At 48.6% G+C, this 26,854-nt stretch overlaps 1 protein-coding gene across 3 annotated transcripts in view; it reads right to left on the minus strand.

The window, feature by feature from the left end:
• The window catches only part of LOC135921225 (uncharacterized transporter YutK-like), a 251,210-nt gene that overhangs the window by 158,905 nt on the left and 65,451 nt on the right, over nt 1–26,854 (minus strand). For all 3 annotated transcript variants that reach the window (XM_065455539.1, XM_070529860.1, XM_065455538.1), the window contains exon 4: nt 13,509–13,763. In XM_065455539.1, the coding sequence (XP_065311611.1) occupies nt 13,509–13,763 (255 nt within the window). The remainder of the gene's footprint in view (nt 1–13,508; nt 13,764–26,854) is intronic.

The following is a 26,854-nucleotide window of genomic DNA, read 5'->3' on the forward strand; positions in this document are numbered from 1 at the left end:
AAAGGGAGCGAGGTGGATTCTCACATTATTTGTGTGAGTGTCCCTTTTCGTGAACAGAGCCTACATAGGTCCCTTTCCTTGCCCTGCGATTTTGTTAATGTACTTTGGGTGTGGGTATGTGTTTGTCATTGGCATAGTATGACAAGTGTGTATGACGAACATACATGATCGGTCATGAAACAGCCACCTGCAAGACTTGATGCTCTCATGGTCATTTCGCTCGTTAACTTGGTATGTACCAAAAATAGGCATAGTATGAAAAGAGTGTATGATGAACATACATGATAGTTCATGACATGAATGCCATGATATGCGTATCATGTAGGTCATGAAACAGCCACCTACGTCTTGGTGCTCTCATTGTCGTTTCGTTGACTTGCTATGTGCCGAAATTAGCATACTATGACAAGAGTGTATGACAAACATAAATGATATTTCGTGACATGCGTGTTATGTAGCTTATGAAACAGCCGCCTACGTCTTGGGGCTCTCATGGTCGTTTCGTTAACTTGGTAGGTACCAAAAGTGGCATAGTATCACAATTTTGTATGACGAACATAAACGATAGGTTCATCATGACATGAATGTCATGACATGCATGTCCTGTAGGTCATGAAACAGCCACCTGCGTCTTGATGCTCTCATGGTCGTTTCACAGCGTGGTAGGCTCCCCGCACACCGCTTCGCATGACATCAATTCCCACAGGGCATGGGAACTGTCGGATTTTTTCGACTATGGATGCAATACAAAAAATAAGTATCGAATATTGTATCGAATATCGAATCGAACATCCAATAGTCAAACGGAGACACGTACATTTAGAACATGATTATTTATTTCGCCCTAATTAGGTACCAAGCCTGTACTCACTAGTGTAAAAAAGATAGCTTACAATCAGTGACAGAGGGTCATTTTTATACAAAACAATATATATATATATATATATATATATATATATATATATATATATATATATATATATATATATATATTAAAAGACCTGCAAAAATTACCGCTTTAGAGCCTGATTGTAAACGAGCTTTCCAAGCAAGAGGGAATGCTGTGGAACCAGCTTTTGACAAATGCTGAATATATGGTTGTAATAAAAATGGAAAGAAAGACAGTATTCCGGGTTTCATCAGTATACCATGTGGTGTGTTCTTCCATGTGTTTTGATGCTTGTTATTCGCGAGAAAAATGAGGCTCTTACAGAAGGCCTTGGTTTCTTTTTTTAAATGTCAACCGCTATTGGGCCGCTTAACTTTCTTTACATCATGTTACCCTGCTTATATGGGCCCCTCACCAGGTATGGCTATTTTGAGCTGACAAGCGCAGAGCATACATTGCGCGATAACGATCGTGTCTGCAAAGTATTACATCGCTACGCGCCGCGGAAGGATTTGAAGTTTCAAGCCGAACGCCGTTCTTCCTTCTCCTCGTGGCCGCCGCGCTCCAAGCGGGACGTTGACGCAGTCATGCCCCTGCGCCTACGTAGTCGTGTCCGCTGTGTGACGTCGCTAGTGGTGACACGTGAATTCGAGAAATATTCAAGACATCTGTTATCTGTGCGATTTGTTGCTTCAAATGGTGATTTGAAGTTTAGAGAAAGAATAAAACACCCAAACGGAATGTCTGCGTGTTTTTTCGTTTACTTCGCACCGAAGCAAGAGAGATGTGCTTCCGCTTCGTCTGCTTGTTCCCACGCTCCTGCGGTCACGTGCGCAGGTACCGAAACTATGCCATTTTCCAACGTGTTTCAGCGCATGATCATGCTCCGCGATTCGCTTGTTCTGCCTCAGTATTCCTGTAGCATTAAATTATAGCGATAGTCATGTTTCCTTGTGCACAGCTTATGCAAAGCGCGCAAAATCGCGCGCGACGCCGTCGGCGGAAGTGCGTAACGCCGAAAAAAAAAAGAGCAAGCAGAAAGAAAATGAAGGCGGGGCCTCTGACGTATGCGTCACGCGATCGTCGAGGTCCGGTATGGGAGAACGTAGGGAAGCAGTTTCGCTTGCGTAGGCTAGACGGAGCGAGTGGAGAGAGCGTCTTGCTTGGCAGTGGAGCCGGCCTGCTGATATCATGGGTTCGCGGGACTGAAATATTTCTATCTCATCTATTAATAAGCCGATTTGATAAGTTTTGTGACAGAACGCTCCCTAGAAGACACGTAACAAATTTCAGAGTATAACCAAAAATTGCTATGGGGCCTGGTGAGGGGCCCTTTTAAGGCGAAGCTTAAGCGTCCTCCAATTTTTGTTTTCCAATAGAGCAGCTGTCTTGCACGCCGCGTGGGTGGGGCGGGGGGGGGGGGGGGGGGTGAGGTATGGCTGTTCAGAGCGCGTATTGACTCTTTTCGCGCAGGTTGTTCTAGAAAAACGAGATGGCGCTTTCGGCAGTGCGCTGCACGCCACCTCAAGGACAGCGCACGAATACGAAACCATGATTACAGTTTCCACCATGCTTCTGTGCGATGAACTGTCGGAAATGGGACTGAGTTTTCACTAATGCCCTGTGCCCCAGTGATGCAGGCTCGAATCACGTGTATTAAAGACGTGTGCGTTCGTTGGCTGCAAAAATAGTTACTGGCGCATATGAATACAATGCATCTGTAGAGCCAAGTTCGCGGACAGTTTCTGGAACTGTCCATACCTGTTACCGCCACTTCGATATGTACGGTTTTCTTCGAGGATACAGAAATTTACTCATCCGCCAGCGTTGTATCGCTAACCTTCAAACAAAGTGCTTCAACCCCGGAACGTCAGCAAGAGTGAGTACCACTCGTTAAACAATGACAAAGGAAGTAGTGCCACTGCCTGTCATAGTACGTTTCCCGCCCAGTATGTAAACACATATGCCCTCAACTGGCACAGAACCTCACGCCCACTCTATCGCCAACGTGTAACTAAGTGAATGGGGGCACACTTGAATATATATGCGCACCATATACGGACAATAAATGACGGACTACAACGATAGCATGCGAATGGCCGAAGAGGAATGTTTTGTGATGGTCCACAAAAGTAAGCGAGTTACTAGCTATGATACATATTTGACACAGGATATTACAATGTACAAAATAACAACGTTTCAAGCCTTGCGCGAAGCAAGAACAAATCTATCGGAAGTGAGCTCACCCGCGAGCGATTAGGCAGAAATAAGACAGCAACCGCACCAAGGAAACTTACTGAGTCAGAAATCTGACAAGCCGCTGCTTCATATATTTGTAAAATATAGAACTAAGAGCAAAACACCCTAATACTGTCAATTCATGAGCGGAAAGTTTGGATAGCTTGGAATACATATTTAGCCTCACTCTTAAAACAAGCACCATATACGCTGCTCGTGCCATTTGGACATGGCTTAATCAGCTTCCAAAGCGCTTTTGCATATTCTGTGAAGCTGTGGCCAAAGCTTCGTGTCGTCCACCTAGTGACCGTCTACGATATACGCACCGCGCCCTACGAACCCTTTGTAAACGCGGAGGCGACGGAGGCAGTTGAGTAAAGCAATGGACGCGTCACCACGCGATCTAACATGGCAGCGACTTACAGGATAGCCGCGAGAACGGCCAATATACAAGGAAGGAGCATGGAAGAGAGGAACTGGCGACGCGAGATACTCGCTTGGACTTTTCCATCACGTCGCATGTGTACAATGCCCTCTGGAGCTACCTGGGCGTCACTACATTACCCGCTTGACAACTCATAGCGGTGTTTTACGTAGAGCATCAATGGCTTTAGGAAAAATATAGAGGAGAAAGGGCACTGTTTCTACTCTGTTCTGTTCCTAAAGCCATTCGTGTAGTGGGGAAAGCACCCGCTGTGAACTTTTTACCGACTAGCTCAAGCTTCCACCCTTGTACTCTTCACAGCTCCAATTATCCGCGAGCCTCCACTGACCTTTGTACTAACGTGCAAGCCCAGAGGTGAGGTAGAATGGTAGAGATGAGGGAGAGGGAGCAGAGCATGGGCAGAATCGACGCAGTCGCCAAACAAGCGAATAAGAAACCGCCTTTCTACCCTTCGCTCGCAGTTCCCATACAGGTGGGGGGGAGTAGACGTGAGAAGGCAAGGAAACGCTACCACTATAGCCACGACTGTGGTTGCTGGAGAACTGCAGGTACGGTAATTACGTTTCTGCTATTACGGGGAATAAGCACAATGCAAATTTGTCAAGCGGACAACTGACGCAAAGCGTGCAGACGCAGTCTCATCAAAACACCGTGGGGACTAAGCGACATTACTGAAGCGGTCGCACGTCAAAGCAACACTTTCGTGCCCACAGAGGTAGCGTTGCAGGTATGGCATTTCTCGAGGTCGTCAGTGCGATCCCGACCGCGGCGGGCGCGTTTCGACGCGAACGAAAAACAAAAGCGCTAGTGGACTTAGACTTAAGTGCACGTTAAAAAATACCAGGGTGTCAAAATTCATCCTGAGGTAATAAAATTTAAAGATAGCAACACGGCGGGCCCCACAATCTAATTGTGGTTTTGGCACGCATAGTTCCATCATCCATTTAAAGTTTAGCACTTTTACCGTAGTTTGATGTGCTCTGTGAGACGCCTCAAGCAAACACGTATCCCTGTGTGTTCTCTCTGATACGCAGACAAACAGCCCTGGTGCACTCAAGGTAACGTTTACTATCAACTGACCACTCTCATATTGTACTAAACACTGAAGAAATTGAACATTCGCCGTCAACATCACCGCTAGTCATCGTCAGACAAAGCAAACAGCACAGAAAGCTTCGCTCACATCGATTAATGCCCACAGTTTCTGAAAAATATGCAGAATGAACATTACACACTCTCCATACGTATGAGCTACGTGTATATGTGTGTTCTTGAATCGTATTTTGGATATTTTTTGCGTTACAAAAATTAGAGGTAGAATGATGGCGGTGCCTCTGCGGTAGTCCCTTTCTTCGCCAAGATTTATTTCTCTGGAGTTGGCATACTAACTCTATGCATCCAGGTTTCATTTCGCCGTGTTTTGCTAACTAGACATTCATACTGCTCCGTCCAAAGCTGTACCATAACTTGGTGCGTCTTTTTCATTGCGAGCTTCATTTTGACGCCTTTTTTGTTGCCATACGTGCAAAAGGAAGCCTTGGATTGTCTAATCCCTCGAGAGCTTTAGACAAGCCCAGCTCGTCAACGTGGTCCTGGTTAATTTTCTTTTCGACATAGCTCAGCTATTGAGTGTCAGTATTCCCGTTTTCAAAGAGATTTAGATGAACTTAACACGTGCACCATTTAGTTTATTGTTTTTTGTACAGACGGTTACAGTGCTAGTGTTTGAAATCCGCGGTGATTTCCCTCTTTTTTGTCGTACTACATAGCTGTTAGTACATTTTCAATGCCTTAAAGGCCGCGCTGATTCAGTCTTTATGTTCTCAACATAGATGGCAGCCATGTTTTTCAGAGCTGGAGGGGCGCGTTTATTGCTATCTTTGTTCGCTACTACATAGAGGGCGGCTCTTTACCATCGCTGAAAGACGGTGTTTTCTGTGTTGCGTGCGTTTTCCACCTTTTACCAGTTTGGAACGATGGCGTCTGCCGCTGACAGCTCCAACGTGAGCCGCGCGTGCTAAAGAAAGCCGCTGCTCGATTCTGGCAGTGAAAGTAGGAGTAAAAGCGATAACCTAAAGTTTTGTTTTTCGAGTGAAGAGGAGGTTGATAGTCTTTTTATGGCTTCTTCTACCAAAAATGATGATTCGGAAGGCGAAGACGACGCTGACTTGGCCATCAGTGGTGCAGCGCGGACGCCAATGGCGCCCCTGCGTGTCCAAAGGGGGGCTGTCGTGCAAGAATTCACGAAAAACTTTCTTCAATGAAGAACTTTGCTCCGCGAAACCCTCACGCTAGATTAGACAGGATGCAAGCCGCACACTTCAGACAATTACAGATTCTTGCAGAAACCCCAGACTCATGCACGCCATGTATCCAGACATGTAAAACAGACGCACGTCATGTGGCGAGGTTGCCACACTTAATCATATGTTATGGGAATGTCCCCACTTAACAAACAAGGCAGGCAGTGCCGACCCCTCCGTCTCTTCCACCGTCAGCCTCCGCTCGCGCTGGAAGACCGCACTGCTCAGGCCGAACCTGACAGCACAAGTCTGGGCCATCCAGTGAGCCGAGGAAGCCGCTTCGAGACAGGGTCATGGAACCGCGTCCGCGGCGGGTGCCCAGACCCACTAAAAAGACGCCGGACTCAAATCAAATTGATTTGAAAATAAAGATCACCCTCTCTCTCTCCTTGGCGAGATCAACCCAGTTTTCTGTAACGACTACGTGGTGACTACTTGGCCATTTTCGTAGACTGATCCGGAAGATAGCGCAAATTTAAAATTTGAGCGAATACTGAAGATAGTGTAGTCTAAAAAAATGTGAGTGCCCTACCACTCTGTGAAGCTGCGTACGTGGGCCCCTTAGTGCCGAAATGCACCTCTGCGGCGGGACGGCCCGGCATTGCGCTATCTTCGGTATCGGCCCACGTATGGGGAGTGCAACGCCTGCTTCACCTCCACTGCCGGTCGGCCCCGCATTGCACTATCTTCGGAATCGGTCCACGTATGGGGAGGGCTTAACGCCGGCGTCACCTTCGCTGCCGGTCGGCCCGGAGTTGCACCATCTTCGGAATCGGTCCACGTGTGGGGGGTGCTTAACGCCGGCGTCACCTCCGCTGCCGGTCGGCCCGGCGTTGCACCATCTTCGGAATCGGTCCACGTGTGGGGGGTGCTTAACGCCGGCGTCACCTCCGCTGCCGGTCGGCCCGGCGTTGCACAATCTTCAGAATCGGTCCACGTATGGGGAGTGCTTAACACCGGCGTGACCTCTGCCGCCGGTCGGCCCGGCGTTGCACCATCTTCAGAATCGGTCCACGTATGGGGAACGCTTAACGCCGGCGTCACCTCCGCTGCCGGTCGGCCCGGCGTTGCACCATCTCCAAAATCGGTCCACGTATGGGGAGTGCTTAACACCGGCGTCACCTCCGCTGCCGGTCGGCCCGGCATTGCACCATCTTCAGAATCGGTCCAGGTAATGGCAGGGCTTAACAACGGCGTGACCTCCGCTGCCGGTCGGCCCGGCATTGCAGGATCTTCAGAATCGGTCCACGTATGGGGAGTGCTTAGCACCGGCGTGACCTCTGCTGCCGGTCGGCCCGACGTTGCACCATCTTCAGAATCGGCCCACGTAAGAGAAACGCTTAACGCCGGCGTCACCTCCGCTGCCGGTCGGCCCGGCGCTGCACCATCTTCAGAATTGGTCCCCGTATGGGGAACGCTTAACACCGGCGTCACCTCCGCTGCCGGTCGGCCCGGCGTTGCACCATCTTCAGAATCGCTCCACGTATGGGGAACACTTAACGCCGGCGTCACCTCCGCTGCCGGTCGGCCCGGCGTCGCACCATCTTCAGAATTGGTCCACGTATGGGGAGTGCTTAATACCGGCGTCACCTCCGCTGCCGGTCCGCCCGGCGTTGCACTATCTTCGGAATCGGTCCACGTATGGGGAGTGCTTAACACAGGCGTGACCTCCGCGGCCGGTCGGCCCGGCATTGAACTATCTTCGGAATCGGTCCACGTATGGGGAGTGCTTAACACCGGCGTCACCTCCGCCGCCGGTCGTCCCGGCGTTGCACCATCTTCAAAATCGGTCCACGTATGGGGAGTGCTTAACACCGGCGTCACCTCCGCTGCCGGTCGGCCCGGCATTGCACCATCTTCAGAATCGGTCCACGTATGGGGAGTGCTTAACACCGGCGTGACCTCTGCTGTCGGTCGGCCCGGCGTTGCACCGTCTTCCGAATCGGTCCACGTATGGGGAGATCTTAACGCCGGCGTCACCTCCGCTGCGGGTCGGCCCGGCGTTGCACCATCTTCAGAATTGGTCCACGTATGGGGAGTGCTTAACACCGGCGTCACCTCAGCTGCCGGTCGGCCCGGCGTTGCACCATCTTCAGAATCGGTCCACGTATGGGGGGTGCTTAACGCCGGCGTCACCTCCGCTGCCGGTCGGCCCGGCATTGCACTATTTTCGCGATCGGTCCACATATGGGGAGTGCTTAACACTGGCGTGACCTCCGCGGCTGGTCGGCCCGGCATTGCACTATGTTCGGAATCGGTCGACGTATGGGGAGTGCTTAACGCCGGCGTCACCTCCACTGCCGGTCGGCCCGGCGTTGCACCATCGTCAGAATCGGTCCTCGTATGGGGAGTGTTTAACGCCGGCGTCACCTCTGCTGCCAGTCGGCGCGGCGTTGCACCATCTTCAGAATCGGTCCTCGTATGGGGAGTGCTTAACGCCGGCGTCACTTCCGCTGCCGGTCGGCCCGGCGTTGCACCATCTTCAGAATCGGTCCACGTATGGGGAGTGCTTAACACCGGCGCGACCTCTGCTGCCGGTCGGCCCGGTGTTGCACCATCTTCAGAATCGGTCCACGTATGGGGAGCGCTTATAACCGGCGTCACCTGCGCTTCCGGTAGGCCCGGCGTTGCACTATCTTCGGAATCGGTCCACGTATGGGGAGTGCTTAACACCGGCGTGATCTCCGCGGCCGGTCGGCCCGGCGTTGCACCATCTTCAGAATGGGTCCACGTATGGGGAGTGCTTAACACCGGCGTGACCTCTGCTGCCGGTCGGTCCGGCGTTGCACCGTCTCCAAAATCGGTCCACGTATGGGGAGTTCATAACGCAGGCGTCACCTCCGCTGCCGGTTGGCCCAGTGTTGCACCATCTTCAGAATTGGTCCACGTATGGGGAGTGCTTAACACCGGCGTCACCTCAGCTGCCGGTCGGCCCGGCGTTGCACCATCTTCAGAATCGGTCCACGTATGGGGGGTGCTTAACGCCGGCGTCACCTCCGCTGCCGGTCGGCCCGGCATTGCAGTATTTTCGCGATCGGTCCACATATGGGGAGTGCTTAACACTGGCGTGACCTCCGCGGCTGGTCGGCCCGGCATTGCACTATGTTCGGAATCGGTCGACGTATGGGGAGTGCTTAACGCCGGCGTCACCTCCACTGCCGGTCGGCCCGGCGTTGCACCATCGTCAGAATCGGTCCTCGTATGGGGAGTGTTTAACGCCGGCGTCACCTCTGCTGCCAGTCGGCGCGGCGTTGCACCATCTTCAGAATCGGTCCACGTATGGGGAGTGCTTAACGCCGGCGTCACTTCCGCTGCCGGTCGGCCCGGCGTTGCACCATCTTCAGAATCTGTCCACGTATGGGGAGTGCTTAACACCGGCGCGACCTCTGCTGCCGGTCGGCCCGGTGTTGCACCATCTTCAGAATCGGTCCACTTATGGGGAGCGCTTATAACCGGCGTCACCTGCGTTTCCGGTAGGCCCGGCGTTGCACTATCTTCGGAATCGGTCCACGTATGGGGAGTGCTTAACACCGGCGTGATCTCCGCGGCCGGTCGGCCCGGCGTTGCACCATCTTCAGAATGGGTCCACGTATGGGGAGTGCTTAACACCGGCGTGACCTCTGCTGCCGGTCGGTCCGGCGTTGCACCGTCTCCAGAATCGGTCCACGTATGGGGAGTTCATAACGCAGGCGTCACCTCCGCTGCCGGTCGGCCCGGTGTTGCACCAACTTCAGAATTAGTCCACGTATGGGGAGTGCTTAACACCGGCGTCATCTCCGCTGCCGGTCGGCTCGGCATTGCACCATCTTCAGAATCGGTCCACGTATGGGGGGTGCTTAACGCCGGCGTCACCTCCGCTGCCGGTCGGCCCGGCATTGCAATATTTTCGGGATCGGTCCACGTATGGGGAGTGCTTAACGCCGGCGTCACCTCCGCTGCCGGTCGGCCCGGCGTTGCACCATCTTCAGAATCGGTCCACGTATGGGGAGTGCTTAACGCCGGCGTCACCTCCGCTGCCGGTCGGCCTCGCATTGCACTATTTTCGGGATCGGCCCATGTATGGGGAGTTTTTTGCTTACCACGACGATACAAAAATATCCTTGAACGGTGGAGGTATATAGCTTCGCTGAAATGAAAATGCGGATCTAAATATCCGGACCAATCCCGAAGGGCAGTGAGTATGTGGCACTGGCTATGTGCCGCTCTTTAATTAACCTTTTGCACGCCAACTTGGACCCTTGTGTATAACAACAAACGCTCTCTTCAATGAACTACTCTCACGGTAACGTGGGAAACGAGGTAGTATGGGCCGTTCCCATGGGTGTGCACCACTGGCTATGTGCCACTTGGTAAGTACCACGCTTCAATGACCCCTTTTGGCACCAACTTTCCGTGTGGCCGGGTTGAGCAGCGCATCGGGCCTGCATAAGTTTCGCCGCTTGACGTACGTGCCAAGCCCCATCGCCTGAAAGCTCTCTCAGCGAACAGATGTGTTCTACTGATGGCTGCGACGTAATGGGAGAGAGGACGCACACACTTGCTGCTGGCTCTGCTCATACTGGACACTGGCCTGAAATTCGATGTGTGCGAGATTCTAAGCAGTGCGAGAGTCTACGCCGTGTTGTCTGAGAGAGTTCCTCTGAGAGACGAAGTGCTGTTAGCGCGACACTCCATCCATCACTTTCCGGATGATGCAACTCGAAGATAGTGCAGTGTAAAACTGGACCGATACCGAAGGGTGCCGTTTATGTGTGCCTGGAGGCACTATGTGCCACTGCGTGTGTCCCGCGCTTCAATGAAACTAATTGACGCCAAATTGGGTCACTGGGTATCACAACAAGTAGCGACACCATGGGTGGCAGTGCGTCTCGGTTCGCAACGCGTCGCAATAGCATCAACCATTCGCTAGTTAGAGATTCATGTGAACCACCTTTTACCAAACGGTGAATGCTTCGCGTTATGTAGATATCAAGCGGAGTTGAGCATGTTTATTTTTTTAAAATATGTTACTTATTGTCTGCGCTAGAACACCTGGTCTGCCCTGCACTGCCTAGACCTTGTGACGTTCTGATTCGCATAATTTCAGAAGTGCGAGAAAAATTATAGATTACAAAGACAAAACTGCGTGAAATAAGAATGGGCTGATACGTCTTCTGGCCGAGAAATAGATTCATAGTTCACTGAGTATATTCGTTGAACACCCACATACCACGCAGTACCGTATCAACCGAGACCATGCTTCCGCTATCGCAAAGAAAAACTGGATGTCGAGGAAATATCTGGACTCCTTGACTCTACAGACAACCAAAAACAGGCTAAATAAAAAAGATGGTAATGTCTTAGCTGCCTATACGCGATATGTCTTTACTAAAACAAACTTAGTTTCATCTTTGGGCCTTTTTGCTCATTTAACTATGATTTCCGTGAGGAAGCCGAAACGTTGACTCTTTTGACAACATTTTCGTACGCGTTCTTTTTTTTATTATTTATTTGCAGGTACTGTTGGCCGATTGGGCCGTTACAGGGGTGGGGTACAATAGTGGCACAAAATGCATCACGGATTACAGAAAGCAGCACTGTATAGCTATCTTAATCACAGCGTGTCATTATACATAAGTATACTACAAAATCTGAATTAACAACCGTTGTGTGCAGCAAAGCAGCAATGTGTAGGCGAAAAATGCATCACGTACTACATACTACAACTTACATGATACATATTACATGACATACATCGAAACATTATACATATAACAATACTAGATTCTACAACCTACACGAGAAATGTTAGATCATGAGGGTCCATTTAGAAAATATTTTGTAACTTCGGTTTCAAAATGTTCTACAGTTTGAGAATCACATATGGCGTTCGGTAAATCGTTCCAGTCTCTTATGGTTCTAGGGAAAAAAGAGTATGTGTATGTATTCACACGAGATTGACATACTAGAAAGTTGTTGTGGTGGTCACCTCGTAGGCTCCGGACTTGTCGCGGAATTAGGTACTGCGCTGCATCAAAGTTAAATAAATTTCGAGAAAGCAAAAACAAGAATTTAAGTCTGGCTATGCGACGGCGTTCCAAGAGGGGGGGGGGGGGGGTAAATTTATTTCTTCCAACATCTCTGTCATAGAATCAGTATGGGAGTACCTTGAAAGAATAAATCTAGCCACCCTTCTTTGCACTCGCTTAATTTTATGAATTAATCCTTTTTGGTAGGGGTCCCATATAATGCGCTTTTCGCGCTATTTCTAATATAAATGCACGTTTCTAAATGCTTTCTTAAGTGACAATCTCTACTTACATATATATATATATATATATATATATATATATATATATATATATATATATATATATATATATATATATATATGATTTATTTATTTCGAAAATTACATACAAATACGAGCCTGCCCTACTCTACTTAAGCATAGCTGCACTGTACAATTATTGTACTGTTAGGACAGCAGCATAAATACAACTACCTAGGTGTGATAAGGTCATCCGACTGCTCACGGAAGCCGCTCGTAAGCAATGCCATATAGTTAAAGCTGTAAAGCCCTCAGCTTGAGCAGAATATTCAACGCTGGCATGTAAGTGCCAAAAAAATGCCCCTTATGTGACTTGACCAAAATTGGAAGAACGATTGTGTCATGTGGGACCCTGCCGAGGCCACTCTCATTAACTTTCTAGATCAAATGACCAAACCGAATTGCTAGGTTCCAGTTTGGCCAGTACAGAAGGAGAGAGAGTTGCACAACATTGAAAGTTGAACTTTAATGGGATCACTTCCCACCCGACTCAGAAAACTGAGACTGGATATTCTGTACTAGTATTTGCGAAATTATAGAGCACGAAGCGAAGATAAAGTACTGTGCTTACTCCATTTTTGTGCGAAGAGTACGCCAGTGGAACATGCTGACTGAAGAGCAAGTGCATTGCGTAAATGAAGATGTACTCTATTTGTCGATGTATTTACCGTGTTTTCGAAACAAGTAACCTTTAAATAAAGATAAATAAACAAAGTCATTTTGATCACTGCGAGCTGCAACTGACGGGTGTATTCATATATTAAATGAGAATAATTCATTAAATTTGAAGTTTACTTTCGGCTATCCTGAATACAAAGAAGGTTAGATATTTATCCTACCAGAAATCGCACATTAAAATGGAGAAACCCCCATTGAATCGCGGCGACCATTGCTTGAAGTGTTTCGAGCCGAATTTGGTTTTGGTACGTAAAACCCCATAATTTTTTTTTAATTTTTTCGAGCCGAATTGTTCACGCATTCTTTTGTGTTTTTTAAGCCACCGGGCACAAGAAATGTGAATTTAGATATGCGCATAAACGTAAACTTTTCCTTGTTGGTGCATGCGGGTGTCACGGCATCTGGGTTGTCAAATAAGCAAGTAAGTATAAACTGACAGCGCATACCAGATATGGCGGTCACAAAAAGAGAGATCACTAAGTGCGCGCACGGACAGCTGTTGATAATAACGCCAAGGTGTCCGTAGTATTCTTCGCTGCAGTTCAAGCTCGGAAATCCGGTCGTTGTTTCAATTCCTATCACGAAAGAGCCTAAAGCTCCCTAACATTTTCGGCGGCATAGGCGAGTGTCCCCACGCAAACTCACGCGGAACAAGAACGGCGCCTGGACGTCGAGCTCGCCGAGGCCGGCAAAAGAGGTGTTCCGCAGCACCTGGGTGAAGTTTGTGCCGACGACGAAGCTGCCGAACAAGAACTCGAGGCCCCACGGCGCCATCTGAAGGGCGGCCAGCATCTGCGATCCGAGGCAGGAGACGAACGGCGCCGAAGTTTTCCACTCGAGCAGGGCCACGGCGGATACGTACCACACGACGACGCCGCGGCTCACGCGCCCCACAGAGATCTGCACATGTTGGTTCGAAATGACGCTACTAAGAGGGTGCTGTTAACGCAGTATTCGGAATGTTCCCTGCAACAGCTGACGCTTGACGGGAAGCCGAGCAACCCAATCATTTCTTCCTATGTTTAGTATGCCTCCTGAACTGAAAAGAAAAAAAGCAAGACGTAATTGACTTCATTGTCAAGGCTTGAACTGCAGTTGGCTAAAGTGTTGTCGTCAGTAAAGTATTTTCGCAAGGTGCCTACGCTGCTGTCAATCTGTACAGGAGGAGTGACGTGCCGTGTTGCTTCTTTTTATTCATTAGCGAGAAGAATCAGCTGAACCGAACGGTTTGATTTTTTTGCTACTTTAAACCATATTACGCAAACAGAAAATGAAGTCTGGAAAAGCACAACAGAAATTAGGTGCAATTTTGAATTGTTATAAAAATAATACGGGAAATGGAAAATGAAATTGGACGAGAAAGACAATCTGCCGCAAGTAAGAGAGCCGAGCCCGCACATGGTATGCGGGTTCACCCTCCACTTCTTGTGCGGCCTTATGCATCGGCAATGGTTATTTTATTTGAAAAATACTGTCAGCCTTATACAGGCCATTACAGGGAGTGGGCGGGTCAGTATCCGCAGGAGTACGATGTATCAACTGTACATCAGTAATCATAACCGATACAACAGCAATCGATACAACATCCTATACAACCGATAACAAACAATGCATAAGCCTCATAAGTAAGCATAAAACATAAGTAGACATAATATAACCAAGTACAACACATCAATATGCTATAGCATAAGAAGGTATTCTTCTACCATCTCCACAAATTCCTCTGCGCTATCCATGCCAATAATTTCCCGGGGCAAAGCATTCCATATTTCAATGGTAGCAAGAAAAAAATGAAAATTTCAACGTGCTGCAGCGTGTGAAGTATTGCCTGATATGTTTATCATGACACTTTCTACGGGAATGACGATGTGGTGGTTTCAAGTGAACGTGTTTATCTATTTTTATGCGATCATGATAAAGCAAAAAAAAAAAGGAACTTCATTGCTGCCACACGCCGCCGCAAGCAAATGTATGAATGCCTGCGGAATCTTGAAGAGCAGTGACGCTGTCCTGACGGCAATATTTTGAATAGACGAAACGTAATGCCTTATTTTTGATTCTTTTCAATCTTTCTGTAAGGTATACCTGATGAGGGTTCCAAACTATACTGCCATATTCAAGAATGGGCCGCACTAGAGTTTTATAGGCTATTAACTTAATGGAAGTAGGAGCCGCAGCCAACTTTCTTCGTAAAACCCGAGTGTTGTAAAAGCTTTTGCGCATATATTCTCTATGTCAACGTTCCACTTTAAGTTACTTGTAATTGTTAAGCCCAAATATTTTATAGCGTCTGTTCATGTTATGTCGGAGCCCGCTGTTCTATAATTGAATTTAATAAACGACTTCCTATGGCTAATAGTCATGCACTTTGTTTTTCTGAGGTTAATTTCCATGCCCCAGGTTACACACCATAGAGTAATTTTATCTAAGGACGCATTTAGGAGCTTCTGATACTCAGTATCACGCACACAGGTGTAAACAACCAGGTCATCAACGAATAACCGAACTTTCACGCCTGCTTCAACTCAATTAGCAACGTGATTGATATAAATAGGAAATAATAGTTGCCCTAACACTGATCCCTGTGGTACTCCGGAGTATACCTTAAGTAAACCCGCCTTGGTTGCTCAGTGGCTATGGTATTAGGCTGCTGAGCACGAGGTCGCGGGATCGAATCCCAGCCATGGTGGCTGAATCTTGATAGGGGCGTAAACACCCGTGCACTTAGATTTAGGTGCACGTTAAAGAACCCCAGGTGGTCAAAATTTTCGGAGTCCTCCACTACGGCGTGCCTCATAATCAGAAAATGGATTTGGCACGTAAAATCCCATAATTTTTTACCTTATGTAAATCAGAATTAGTATTATTAATGGTCACATATTGTGTACGATTCGACAGATAGGCCGTGATCCAGGCTAATAATTTTGGTTCTACATCAATAGACCTAAGTTTCTCAATTAATTTAAAATGTAAAACGCGGTCAAATGCTTTTGAAAAATCAATGAATACAGCGTCGATTATCATTAATTGCTGAAGCGAAGTCTTTTGTAATCTCTAAAAGTTGTGTTACTGTAGATAAACCTTTTCTAAGACCATGTTGCATTGGCCATAATAAATTATTTTCTTCTAAGTGTGTCATGATTTCTTTCCGGATTGTCGTATTGTTCGTTCGCGCTTTCGTTAATGAACGCAGAGACCATCGATTTGTTGGCTTTTTATTTTAATTTGATATATATTTCAGTGTTTAATTTTCAGCAAGCGGACAGTGTTTCTTGAGGTGGGTGAGGGGTGCTATTGCCACGTGCATGTGTTATCGCACTTGACGTCATCAATGTTGCTGTGTTCGCTTTATGCTTGCTATGACTGTCCGGTTTCACCTTTCTGCGCAAGGTGCGTTTTCAGCATTGAATTTCAATTGGGTAACGAGTGTTGTAGTGTCTACTACCACAGGTCACTATCAGATGGGCACCGTGAGTGGAGCATATTTCCGTATTTCCGGGATCATCGCCAGCTTACGAGACTTGGATAAGCGACTGATTGGCAGCAACGTCATTCAACTGGTTAATCGCAGTGCGTGTTGCCTGTAATCCCCGCACATAGGAGGCACAAGCATGGCTAAGTCAGCTGGTATACATCCCAAGTAAATGGGAATTGCGTCACGAGCGCCAATTTCTCCCCTGGTGCTTAGTAGGCCAAATTTCGAGAGCAAAAAACAAGGAAAAAATGAAGCCTGCTCCCATGGTTTTGTTGATGCGCGAGGGGGAAACACCATCCCGCTTGTCGTCTGCTATGCGCTCGACGAGCGCGCGACTTTCTCTGCAGGCGCCAACGGCAACCAACAACGCTTGTGTTAATTTTTTCAGATCATTTTCCTCTTTCAGATTTTGTTTGCCACACTCATCGGCTTCTAATTTTCTTTTCCCACAATGTATGTGCAGCGCGTCTGTGTGAAAACTTTTCCAGTTCAAGATGCTCGAGCCAGCATGCAATGCCATGCGGCGATTTTGTTTCGGTAAAACATAAGTCGGCAGAAAACTGTGGTTTATTCAGTGAATTTACTAGCAACCTATCGCACAGCAAGGCATTCGATATGCAAAACAATAATGTAGAGATGAGTATTTCAACAGTCAGTAGAAGTGGGCGCATTGTGTGCTACGAGCATATATGCGTAAGACAGGTTCCTACAATTTCTCAGACAGAAAACTGCTACAGAGGTCATGTTTGCTTGTTGTGCACAACACAACTCTACGAAAGCAATATTTGTCGTAACAGTTGTCTTTCAATAATAAAAAGGCTACCAAGAGCAGCAGATTGACATTTTTCGAATACCAGTAATAAAAACTTCCTTTTCTACTCCATAGAACGTGTATACTTGCTAGTCCAAACAACATGATATACCAAGTCAATTTTCTGGATAGCTTTCCTTGTGGTAATGTGCCGATAAATATCCAGCAAAGCATATTGAAAATATCCATACAGTTTTTTCTCATATGTAGTTTTGTTTCACAATACAACACGTAAGAGCACTATAGCTTCATTCAGATCTGTCAGATTGCGAAAAATGTATCAATACGAAATTCTTTGCGAACATATTGCAGATGTTTCTTAAAATTTGTAATGTGCTTTGTTCGTTCTATCATCATCTAGGCATAAATGGCACAGTTTAAGGACAATAACAAATAGCGTTAAGTTTTTTTTGTTGTGGTTGAGAAACAGAAAATTCAGGACAAATATGTGTCAATCAGCGGTTGATCATCAGTAGAGGTTGGGCAAGGACAAAGTGATGCACAAAGGTATCGAACGCGTAGCTTAGGGACATGGAGAAATATTTCATAAAAGCAACGCAAGTCGGCTGCATTCAATGCATTCGGGCAACCCACTCAGAACAATTCTCTTTTGAATGGTTTTAAAGACCTTCCTCTAATACGCTGAATGTACATTACGCACTTTAACAGAGCCTATAGGCTCAGTTACGTGTGACTTGTTTAAAGCGTAGGACAAGTGCCGTTACGAGTTTCATCATTGGCTGGAGGTCATCCGTCACGAGAATTTCGGTGTCGACAAAATAAGGAGGCGAAAGCATTTCACATTTTCTAGAGCACTCATTTCTGGCGCAGCATGCCTTCTTTGCTTATGAAGAATATTTGCGACTTTGCCGAAAGGGGACCCCCCTTCCCACTTTTGTCATGTTACTGAAACCACTTAAGTCAAGAGTGCCCAGCAACATTAGTGCTTGCGCAACTGTACTGAAGTAAGCTTAAGAAGGTTCTAGCATTCGAAAATCTATGTATGGTAGCTATGTAATAATCTTTGAAGAGGAGGGTGCACGTGTGGGAGCAATGACTGTCTCCACGAAGAACACGTTGCATGATATTTATGCAAATATTGAAGTACGCCAAATTATTTTCTAAAGATAGACTATTTTGGAGATCGGTTTAAGAGCTTTAGGAATTAAAAAAAGAACGAAATATCAGTAAGACGATTTTTCTTAATTTCTACGCTTTTGGGGCATTCTTCATTGTAGCGGCTTTTTTCTCCCGCTGTTTTCGATATCCAAAGTGATGTATTTTATATGCAGCATAAGCCACGCATAGCAAAACTACTGCAGCAGCTCTATGCGACACTTATTAGAGCAAATGAGTTCTTGCAGTACAGTGCTGTTTAGCTTATGTTTGAGTACAGTGGACACATCGCAGAACGGCGCGACCACACCAACGTGCTTCGGAAAACGTTTCTCTATGTCCTTTCCTTCCTCTTGCGGTAATGGAGCGTCACCTGGCACTGCAAAGTGTTGGTAGAACTCTGGGCTCACATGATACATCAACTTCTCCACAGTGCTTCCCTCGTGGTAATCATTCGGCAGCTCATTAACTTCGCTGACTTGTGATACCTTTGTGTATTGTCTCTCAGTCGGTTGATGGCGCCTGCAGTATCTGGTGAGTACATATTCCGCTGTTGACCTCGCTGCGGCGGTGTATATACCCCTGCAAAAATGACTTTTGACTGTCTATAGAAAGTCTATAGAATTTTTATAGACGATCTTGCGTTTCTATAGATTTGGACTTTTATTGACACAAAGTCTATAGACTGTCTATAGATGAAAGTCGATAAGGTTTCTATTTCTTTTTGTCTATTCGCCATCTATAGATAGTCTGTAGGAAAAAGTCGATTTGGTGTTCGTTTCCTTTTTGTCTTCTTTCCCACAAGAGACACCTAGAGACGACAGTCGATACAACCTCTATTTAGTTTAGTCTATTGTTTGTCTGTAGACTTTCTATAGACGAAAGTCGATACAGTCTATTTATCTTTCTCTAATATTTGTCTATACACGGTCTATAGAAAAAAGTCGATACAGTCTCCATTTATTGTTGTTCATTATTCGTCTTACTGTCTATAGACGAGAGTCAATAAGGTGTGTATTCCTTCTTGTCTATTTCCACTATATGTAGTCGTTCAAACACGCACATGCATACATTCACGTGCACACACACACACACACACACACACACACACACACACACACACACACACACACACACATATATATATATATATATATATATATATATATATATATATATATATATATATATATATTGCTCCGTGACCGGCCGCTCGAGTAACATTGCGAGTAATCGCGGGCTTCTTCACGCTCGGAGAAACACTTCTATGGAGCACGCGTTGAACAGAACACGGTATCGGGAGTTTCTAATGTTGCTTTACAATTTTATTATTGATCATTTTCCTTTATTTAAGATAATTTAGCAAATAATTAACACGAATTAACTAATCAGGGGAATGCAAAAATAATCTGTGTGTCTCCAAGTGATGGCAAACAACATTACCTTGGTTCTCTCCGTATACCGATTGTGGTAAGGCGTGAGATGAAGTATAAAGCAGCCGATTCTGTGAGTGAGTGAGTGACTAAACTTTGTTGTGAACGCCTGCAGAACGGTTAGCCTTCCCCTGTTAGGGAGGCGTTACCGTGACGCGGCCATGACGTCTTCGCGGCGTGTGGCGCCTCTACATCGGCCGCGGCCGCACTATTCCCTTTGGTCGACCGCGCCTGCCCCTCTTTTGGGGTGGCAGCCTCCCTCCGGTTTCGCTCGGTCGTTGCCTTTCGAGGGCCGCCGATATCTGCTGGACGGCCTGGGTTTGGACATCTTGGTCATAGTATCTCGTTGCGGCCTCGACCCGCGGCGGGATCGTTGTTATTGTTGCAGCTTCATGCGGATTCTTAGCACAGTCCCAAAGGATGTGAGCTGCAGTGGCTCTTTCCTTTCGGCACACACAACACATCACTTTCATAAACACTTGGACACACGTGCCTCATCAGCACCGGGGTGAATAACGACCCCGTTTGAAGTTGTCGGTATAAAACCGCCTCCTTACGGGTGAAGCCCGGATGAGGTGGCGGCATCGTCCTTCGCTCTAGTCGGTACCATTGCACAATTTCGTTGTAGGAAGTCATTTTGTCCTTGGTTTCCCACCACAACGACGGGCCGGCTGTAGTAGCAGCGGCACGGTTGTTTAGTCCTCGCGCCGCCGCGTTCGCCGTCTCGTTGTGGTTTGCGTTGCCGCGATTCGACGCATCACTGCCCATGTGGGCCGGGAACCACTTTATCACCAGACACCGACTTTCACTCGCGAGATCGACCACATGCAACACACGCGCGGCTTCACCACACACCCTTGCTCTGGCGTAATTTTTCACTGCCGTCCTAGAATCACCAAGCACAGTCGTGCACTCGGGGTCGGCGTGTACTCGGCGTGTACTGAATTTTAGTGGGACAAGTTTGTGACGCTTTTGATGGCCCTGCAACAACATATACTGTCTTCCGGTGCTCACGCTTGTCGAAAACGCGACGAGAGATTTCCGAGAGTGATGATACGGGAGTGTGCTGCATGCGCCGGCAGGACGCGTAAGAGATAACACGGAGGAGCTCAAGAATATGACATTTATATATTGTGAGCAGCTGAAAACAGGCCTTGCACCCACGAATGTGTCTTCAGTGCGACTAGAAGGCATTCTGCTAGCGTGCAACATGGTCTGGCTGAGAGCCTGTGAGCCACCTCTGTGTACTTGGCGTACCGTCGCGTCGACTGAGGCCAAGTTGTTTTGGAAATGCGCAATCACCCACGTATTTGTGTTCTTGAAGTGCAGGAAATAATGCCCAGGAAGGGAGGGATGCTTGAAAATCGGATGTTTTCTCCAGATTTTATGGCATTGTTTGGCAGGAGTCTGCTTCGAAATGTATGTAAAAGTGAATTTATCTGTAATGCCGCTCATTCACTACTTACGCACGTTTTGCCTCAACACGCAATATTGCTTTTAGGTCTATACGCCAAAATGTTATATGCTTGTAATTTACTCTATTTTTTCAGCTGATGGCATTCAGTGGAGCTTCGTACGAAAATGACTGCTGCTTACCTGCTGCCCCAACTTTGAATGAATGCACAAGAAGCCCGGAACGAGCATTTATATAGAGCAAAATAAACATTTCATCATTTCAGAAGTCTTCCGTTTTCTTTATGAAATTGCACGTGACACAGATTCGGTGGAGGCTTGTACAGATCGTTCACAATTATTTTTACTAAATACTAAAGCGATCCCGCGCCAAGGCCACGCGTGGTTCAGCAGTAGAAGCAAAAAAAAAAAGAAATGCCGCGTCGATCAGCGGAGCCGGCGTGGCGTGTACCAGCTGGCGTTCTAAACGTGCGCGGCCTAAACCGAAGCCGGAAGGTGTTAATACCATCCGATTGGTGCGCTACAGTCAATTTGACCGCTGGGCTCTATTGGAGTGTCTGCTCTTGTTGAACCGCTTTCTCTATGAGCCAGATGCATGCGTCATTCGTCAGACACACCACCGATGCGAGCGAGACCGGCTGCGCATCTGAGCGCTCGCCTGTTCGGCGACCCGCCTGCCTCCGTTGCTGTTTTTTGATTTAGCCTGGTTTTCTGGGTGGCCGGCGAATTTTTGCGCTCCTTCTGAACTTCGACATGGCACCACTGCATTATTGGACTACGGCAAGGTGAGAAATATTGTTCTACAGTCTGCGACGCATTTCAAACAATTAGGCTTATGGCACGGCACCTATAGGCAAACTCGTGATGCAGGTAACGACGAAAAACAGCTCGGCCATCGTAGCGCAGGTAATTTGAATTAATTACTCGTACTAGGAGATGTTTGCGATGCTTTCTATGAGCCCCAATATTTTCGGTAATTTTTGGGCACGCTAGTCGCACAGGGCGCTGGGACACAGTTTCGCATGAATATACTGAATCTTATTGCGACAAGTTTTGGCGCTTTTTCTGGCGGCCAACATTATTGTAACTAATTTCGTTACTTTTCGTGTGCCTTTCGAGTGCAGTGGGCGCGCCTGGCGCTTTGACGCGGTTAGCGAAAAACAGCTCGGCCGTGGTGCGCAGGGAAGTTTCGCTCTTTAATGCGCGGACAAGTTCGTGGTGCTTTCTCTGACACCCAACATTGTTGAAAATTATTTTCGGTACTTTTTTGTTGCTTATGAGACACCTGTAGTGACGCAGCGAAAAGCAGCTCAGCCATGGCGACAAAGTTTGGTGCGTACTGAACGTTACTGCGAGAAGTTTGTAACAATGTTTATGGCCCCGCAACAGTTTAAGCTTTTCTTCGGTACACACGCTTGTCGATGACGCGACAAGCAATTGCGAAGAGTGATAACACGGGAATGTGTTGCTTATGCCGGCAGAAAGCGCAAGAGATAACGCCAAGGAGCCCGAACGCCAGGAACTTGTAACTCCAAAATTCTGACTTCGGAACAAATGAAGACAGACTTTGCACCCACGCATTTGTCTTGAGTGCAAGTAGAAAGAATTATGCGAGCGTCTAGCATGGTCTGGTTGAGAGCTTGTGTTGTGGCCACCTTGGTGCATTCGTAGCGTACTATCGCGTCGGTTGTAGTCAAGTTTTGTAAACGCGCAGTAGTCCGTGTATTCGTGCTCTTAAAGTGCAGGAAATAAGGCCCGGGAAGAGGGGAATTAAATAGGGTGTTTTCGCGGTATGTACGGCATTCTTCGGGATGAGTCGGGTATTTTCTACGCCATGTAGGCAAAGGCGAACTGCTTTTGTTTGTAATGCTGCCCATTCTCCACTTTCGCACGTTTCGCCTCTATACGCTCATTATTCGTATATGGTAATAACAAAATTACACTTGCTTGTAATTAAATTTTTTCATCTGACGTCGTCCGGTGCAGCTTCGTACGGACCCGTGTACTTAGATTTGGGTGCACATTAAAGAACCCCAGGTGGTAGAAATTTCCAAAGTGCTCCACTACGGCGTGCCTCATAATCAGAAAGTAGTTTTGGCACCTAAAATCCCCTAATTTTTAGTTTCGTACGGGAACTACTGCGGCTCACTTGGCGCCGGATGAACGCACTCTAAGTCCGCAACGAGCATTTGTATAGAAGAAAATAAACATTTCTTCATTTCACAAAGCGTCTTGCGCCTTTATGAAATTGCACGTGGCACACATTCGATGGAGGCTTGTAAAAACAGTTCGCAATCCAATTTAATAATAAAGCGGTTTCGCACTAAGACCGCGCTCGGTTGAGCCGTAGAAGCAAAAAAAACAAGAAAAAGAAAAACGATCAGCGCAGCAGGCGTAACGCGTACCAGCTAGCGTTCAATACGCGCGAGCTCAAAACCGAAATCGGAAGTGTGGTTCAGGTATTCACGCCGACGGCTTGGTGCGCTGCAGTCAATTCGGCTGCTGAGCTCTATGGGAGTGTCCGCTCTTGCTGAATTTCTTTCTCTGTGAATGTAGCCTGTTGGGCTCCCGGCGTATTCTTGCGCTTCTTATGCACTTCGACACGGCACCGCTGCACTATTTGACTTCGGCAAGGTGAGGAATTTCGTATGACAGTCTGCGACGCATTTCAAGCAATTTTGGCTTTTACGGCACGGAACCGACACTTGTGACACAGTTAGCGAAAAACAGCTCGGCCGCGCTGGCGTAGTTAATTTGCTACTACTACTAGGAGATGTTTGCGTCGCTTTCTGTGAGCCTCAACATCATAACTAATTTCGCCAATTCTTAGGCACGCTCGCCGCGCCCGGCTTGGTGACGCAGTTAGAGAAAAGCAGCTCGGCTGTGTGCCGCAGTTAGTTTCGCGTGTACTGGATCTTACTGGGACAAGTTCGTGACGCATTCTCTGGCCCCCAAAATTATTGTAATGAATTTCGTAACTTCTTGGGTTACTTTTCAAGCATGCAATCCGCGCCTGGGGTTCTCAAGCAGTTAGCGAAAAAGCAAGCCGGCCGTGGTGACAGTCGGTTTCGCATGTACTGAATTTCGGTGAGACATGTTTGTGACGCTTTGTGCGGCCCCACTACATATACCTTCTTTCGGTACCCACGCTCGTCGATGACGCGCCGAGTGATTGCCAAGAGGGATAACACTGAAGTGTTTAGCTTGTGCCGGTAGAACGAACAAAACATAACGCCGAAGTGCTCAAAAACCAAGAAATTGATAATTCTGCCTTTTGAAAACAGGCGTTACACTCACGAACTTCTAGCGAGTGCAAGTAGAAGCCATTCTGCGAACGTCTAGCATTGTCTGGCTGAGAGCCTGTGTTGTGGCCACGTCTGTGTATATGGCACACTATCGCATCGGTTGGGGCCCAGTAGTTCTGGAACGCGCAGTCGATAGTGCATTTGTGTTCTTAAAGTGCAGGAAACAATGCCCGGGAATGGGGGAATGCTTGGAAATCAGATGTTTTATTCATAAATTATAGTACGGCTTAGAATGAGTCGGGTATTTTTGATGCCATATATGTAAAAGCGAATTGCTTTTGTTTGTAATGTCGCCCATTCACCACTTTCGCACGTTTCCTCTATGAAGGCAACATTCCTATGAGGTCTAAATACCAAAATAACACATGATTTGTAATTTACTCTTTTCAGCTTGACCGTCCGGTGGAGCTCCGTAAGGGAACTACTGCTGCTTTCATGGCGCCACAACATTGAATGACCGCACGAAGAGCCCGAAACGAGCATTTATATAGAGCTAAATAGACATTTCTTCATTTACAATACGTTTTGCGTCTACTTTATGAAATTGCACGTGGCACAGTTTGGATGGAGGCTTGTGAAGATCGTTCGAAAATCATTTGAATTAAATAAACGGTTGCGCACTAAGACCGCAGGCGATTGAGCAGCAGAAGCGAAAAAATGAAGGGTGCCGAGTAGCGCGTGCCATGTTAGGTATGGCCGGACGCCATGGGCCCTACCTCACCCTCCTTACATTCTCATGGTCATGGCAACGGGTCTGCTTACCTCGTCCCCTCACTCTACACCTGAGCCGGAGCCCACGAGCGCCGGAGAGGTCATTCACTCTTCCGCTCCTCTCATGGTCGAGGCATCGGGTGTGCCTACCTCGTCCCCGCACTCTACCCCTGCGCCGGAGCCCACGAGCGCCGGAGAGGTCATTCACTCTTCCGCTCCTCTCATGGTCGAGGCATCGGGTGTGCCTACCTCGTCCCCGCACTCTACCCCTGCGCCGGAGCCCACGAGCGCCGGAGAGGTCATTCACTCTTCCGCTCCTCTCATGGTCGAGGCATCGGGTGTGCCTACCTCGTCCCCGCACTCTACCCCTGCGCCGGAGCCCACGAGCGCCGGAGAGGTCATTCACTCTTCCGCTCCTCTCATGGTCGAGGCATCGGGTGTGCCTACCTCGTCCCCGCACTCTACCCCTGCGCCGGAGCCCACGAGCGCCGGAGAGGTCATTCACTTTTCTGCTCCTCTCATGGTCGAGGCATCGGGTGTGCCTACCTCGTCCCCGCACTCTACCCCTGCGCCGGAGCCCACGAGCGCCGGAGAGGTCATTCACATTTCTGCTCCTCTCATGGTCGAGGCATCGGGTGTGCCTACCTCGTCCCCACACTCTACCCCTGCGCCGGAGCCCACGAGCGCCGGAGAGGTCATTCACTCTTCCGCTCCTCTCATGGTCGAGGCATCGGGTGTGCCTACCTCGTCCCCGCACTCTACCCCTGCGCCGGAGCCCACGAGCGCCAGAGAGGTCATTCACTCTTCCGCTCCTCTCATGGTCGAGGCATCGGGTGTGCCTACCTCGTCCCCGCACTCTACCCCTGCGCCGGAGCCCACGAGCGCCGGAGAGGTCATTCACTCTTCCGCTCCTCTCATGGTCGAGGCATCGGGTGTGCCTACCTCGTCCCCGCACTCTACCCCTGCGCCGGAGCCCACGAGCGCCGGAGAGGTCATTCACTCTTCCGCTCCTCTCATGGTCGAGGCATCGGGTGTGCCTACCTCGTCCCCGCATTCTACCCCTGCGCCGGAGCGCACGAGCGCCGGAGAGGTCATTCACTCTTCCGCTCCTCTCATGGTCGAGGCATCGGGTGTGCCTACCTCGTCCCCGCACTCTACCCCTGCGCCGGAGCCCACGAGCGCCGGAGAGGTCATTCACTTTTCTGCTCCTCTCATGGTCGAGGCATCGGGTGTGCCTACCTCGTCCCCGCACTCTACCCCTGCGCCGGAGCCCACGAGCGCCGGAGAGGTCATTCACATTTCTGCTCCTCTCATGGTCGAGGCATCGGGTGTGCCTACCTCGTCCCCGCACTCTACCCCTGCGCCGGAGCCCACGAGCGCCGGAGAGGTCATTCACTCTTCCGCTCCTCTCATGGTCGAGGCATCGGGTGTGCCTACCTCGTCCCCGCACTCTACCCCTGCGCCGGAGCCCACGAGCGCCGGAGAGGTCATTCACTCTTCCGCTCCTCTCATGGTCGAGGCATCGGGTGTGCCTACCTCGTCCCCGCACTCTACCCCTGCGCCGGAGCCCACGAGCGCCGGAGAGGTCATTCACTCTTCCGCTCCTCTCATGGTCGAGGCATCGGGTGTGCCTACCTCGTCCCCGCACTCTACCCCTGCGCCGGAGCCCACGAGCGCCGGAGAGGTCATTCACTTTTCTGCTCCTCTCATGGTCGAGGCATCGGGTG

Source organism: Dermacentor albipictus, unplaced genomic scaffold, assembly GCF_038994185.2.
Source record: "Dermacentor albipictus isolate Rhodes 1998 colony unplaced genomic scaffold, USDA_Dalb.pri_finalv2 scaffold_34, whole genome shotgun sequence".
Classification (NCBI taxonomy): Eukaryota; Metazoa; Arthropoda; class Arachnida; order Ixodida; family Ixodidae; genus Dermacentor; species Dermacentor albipictus.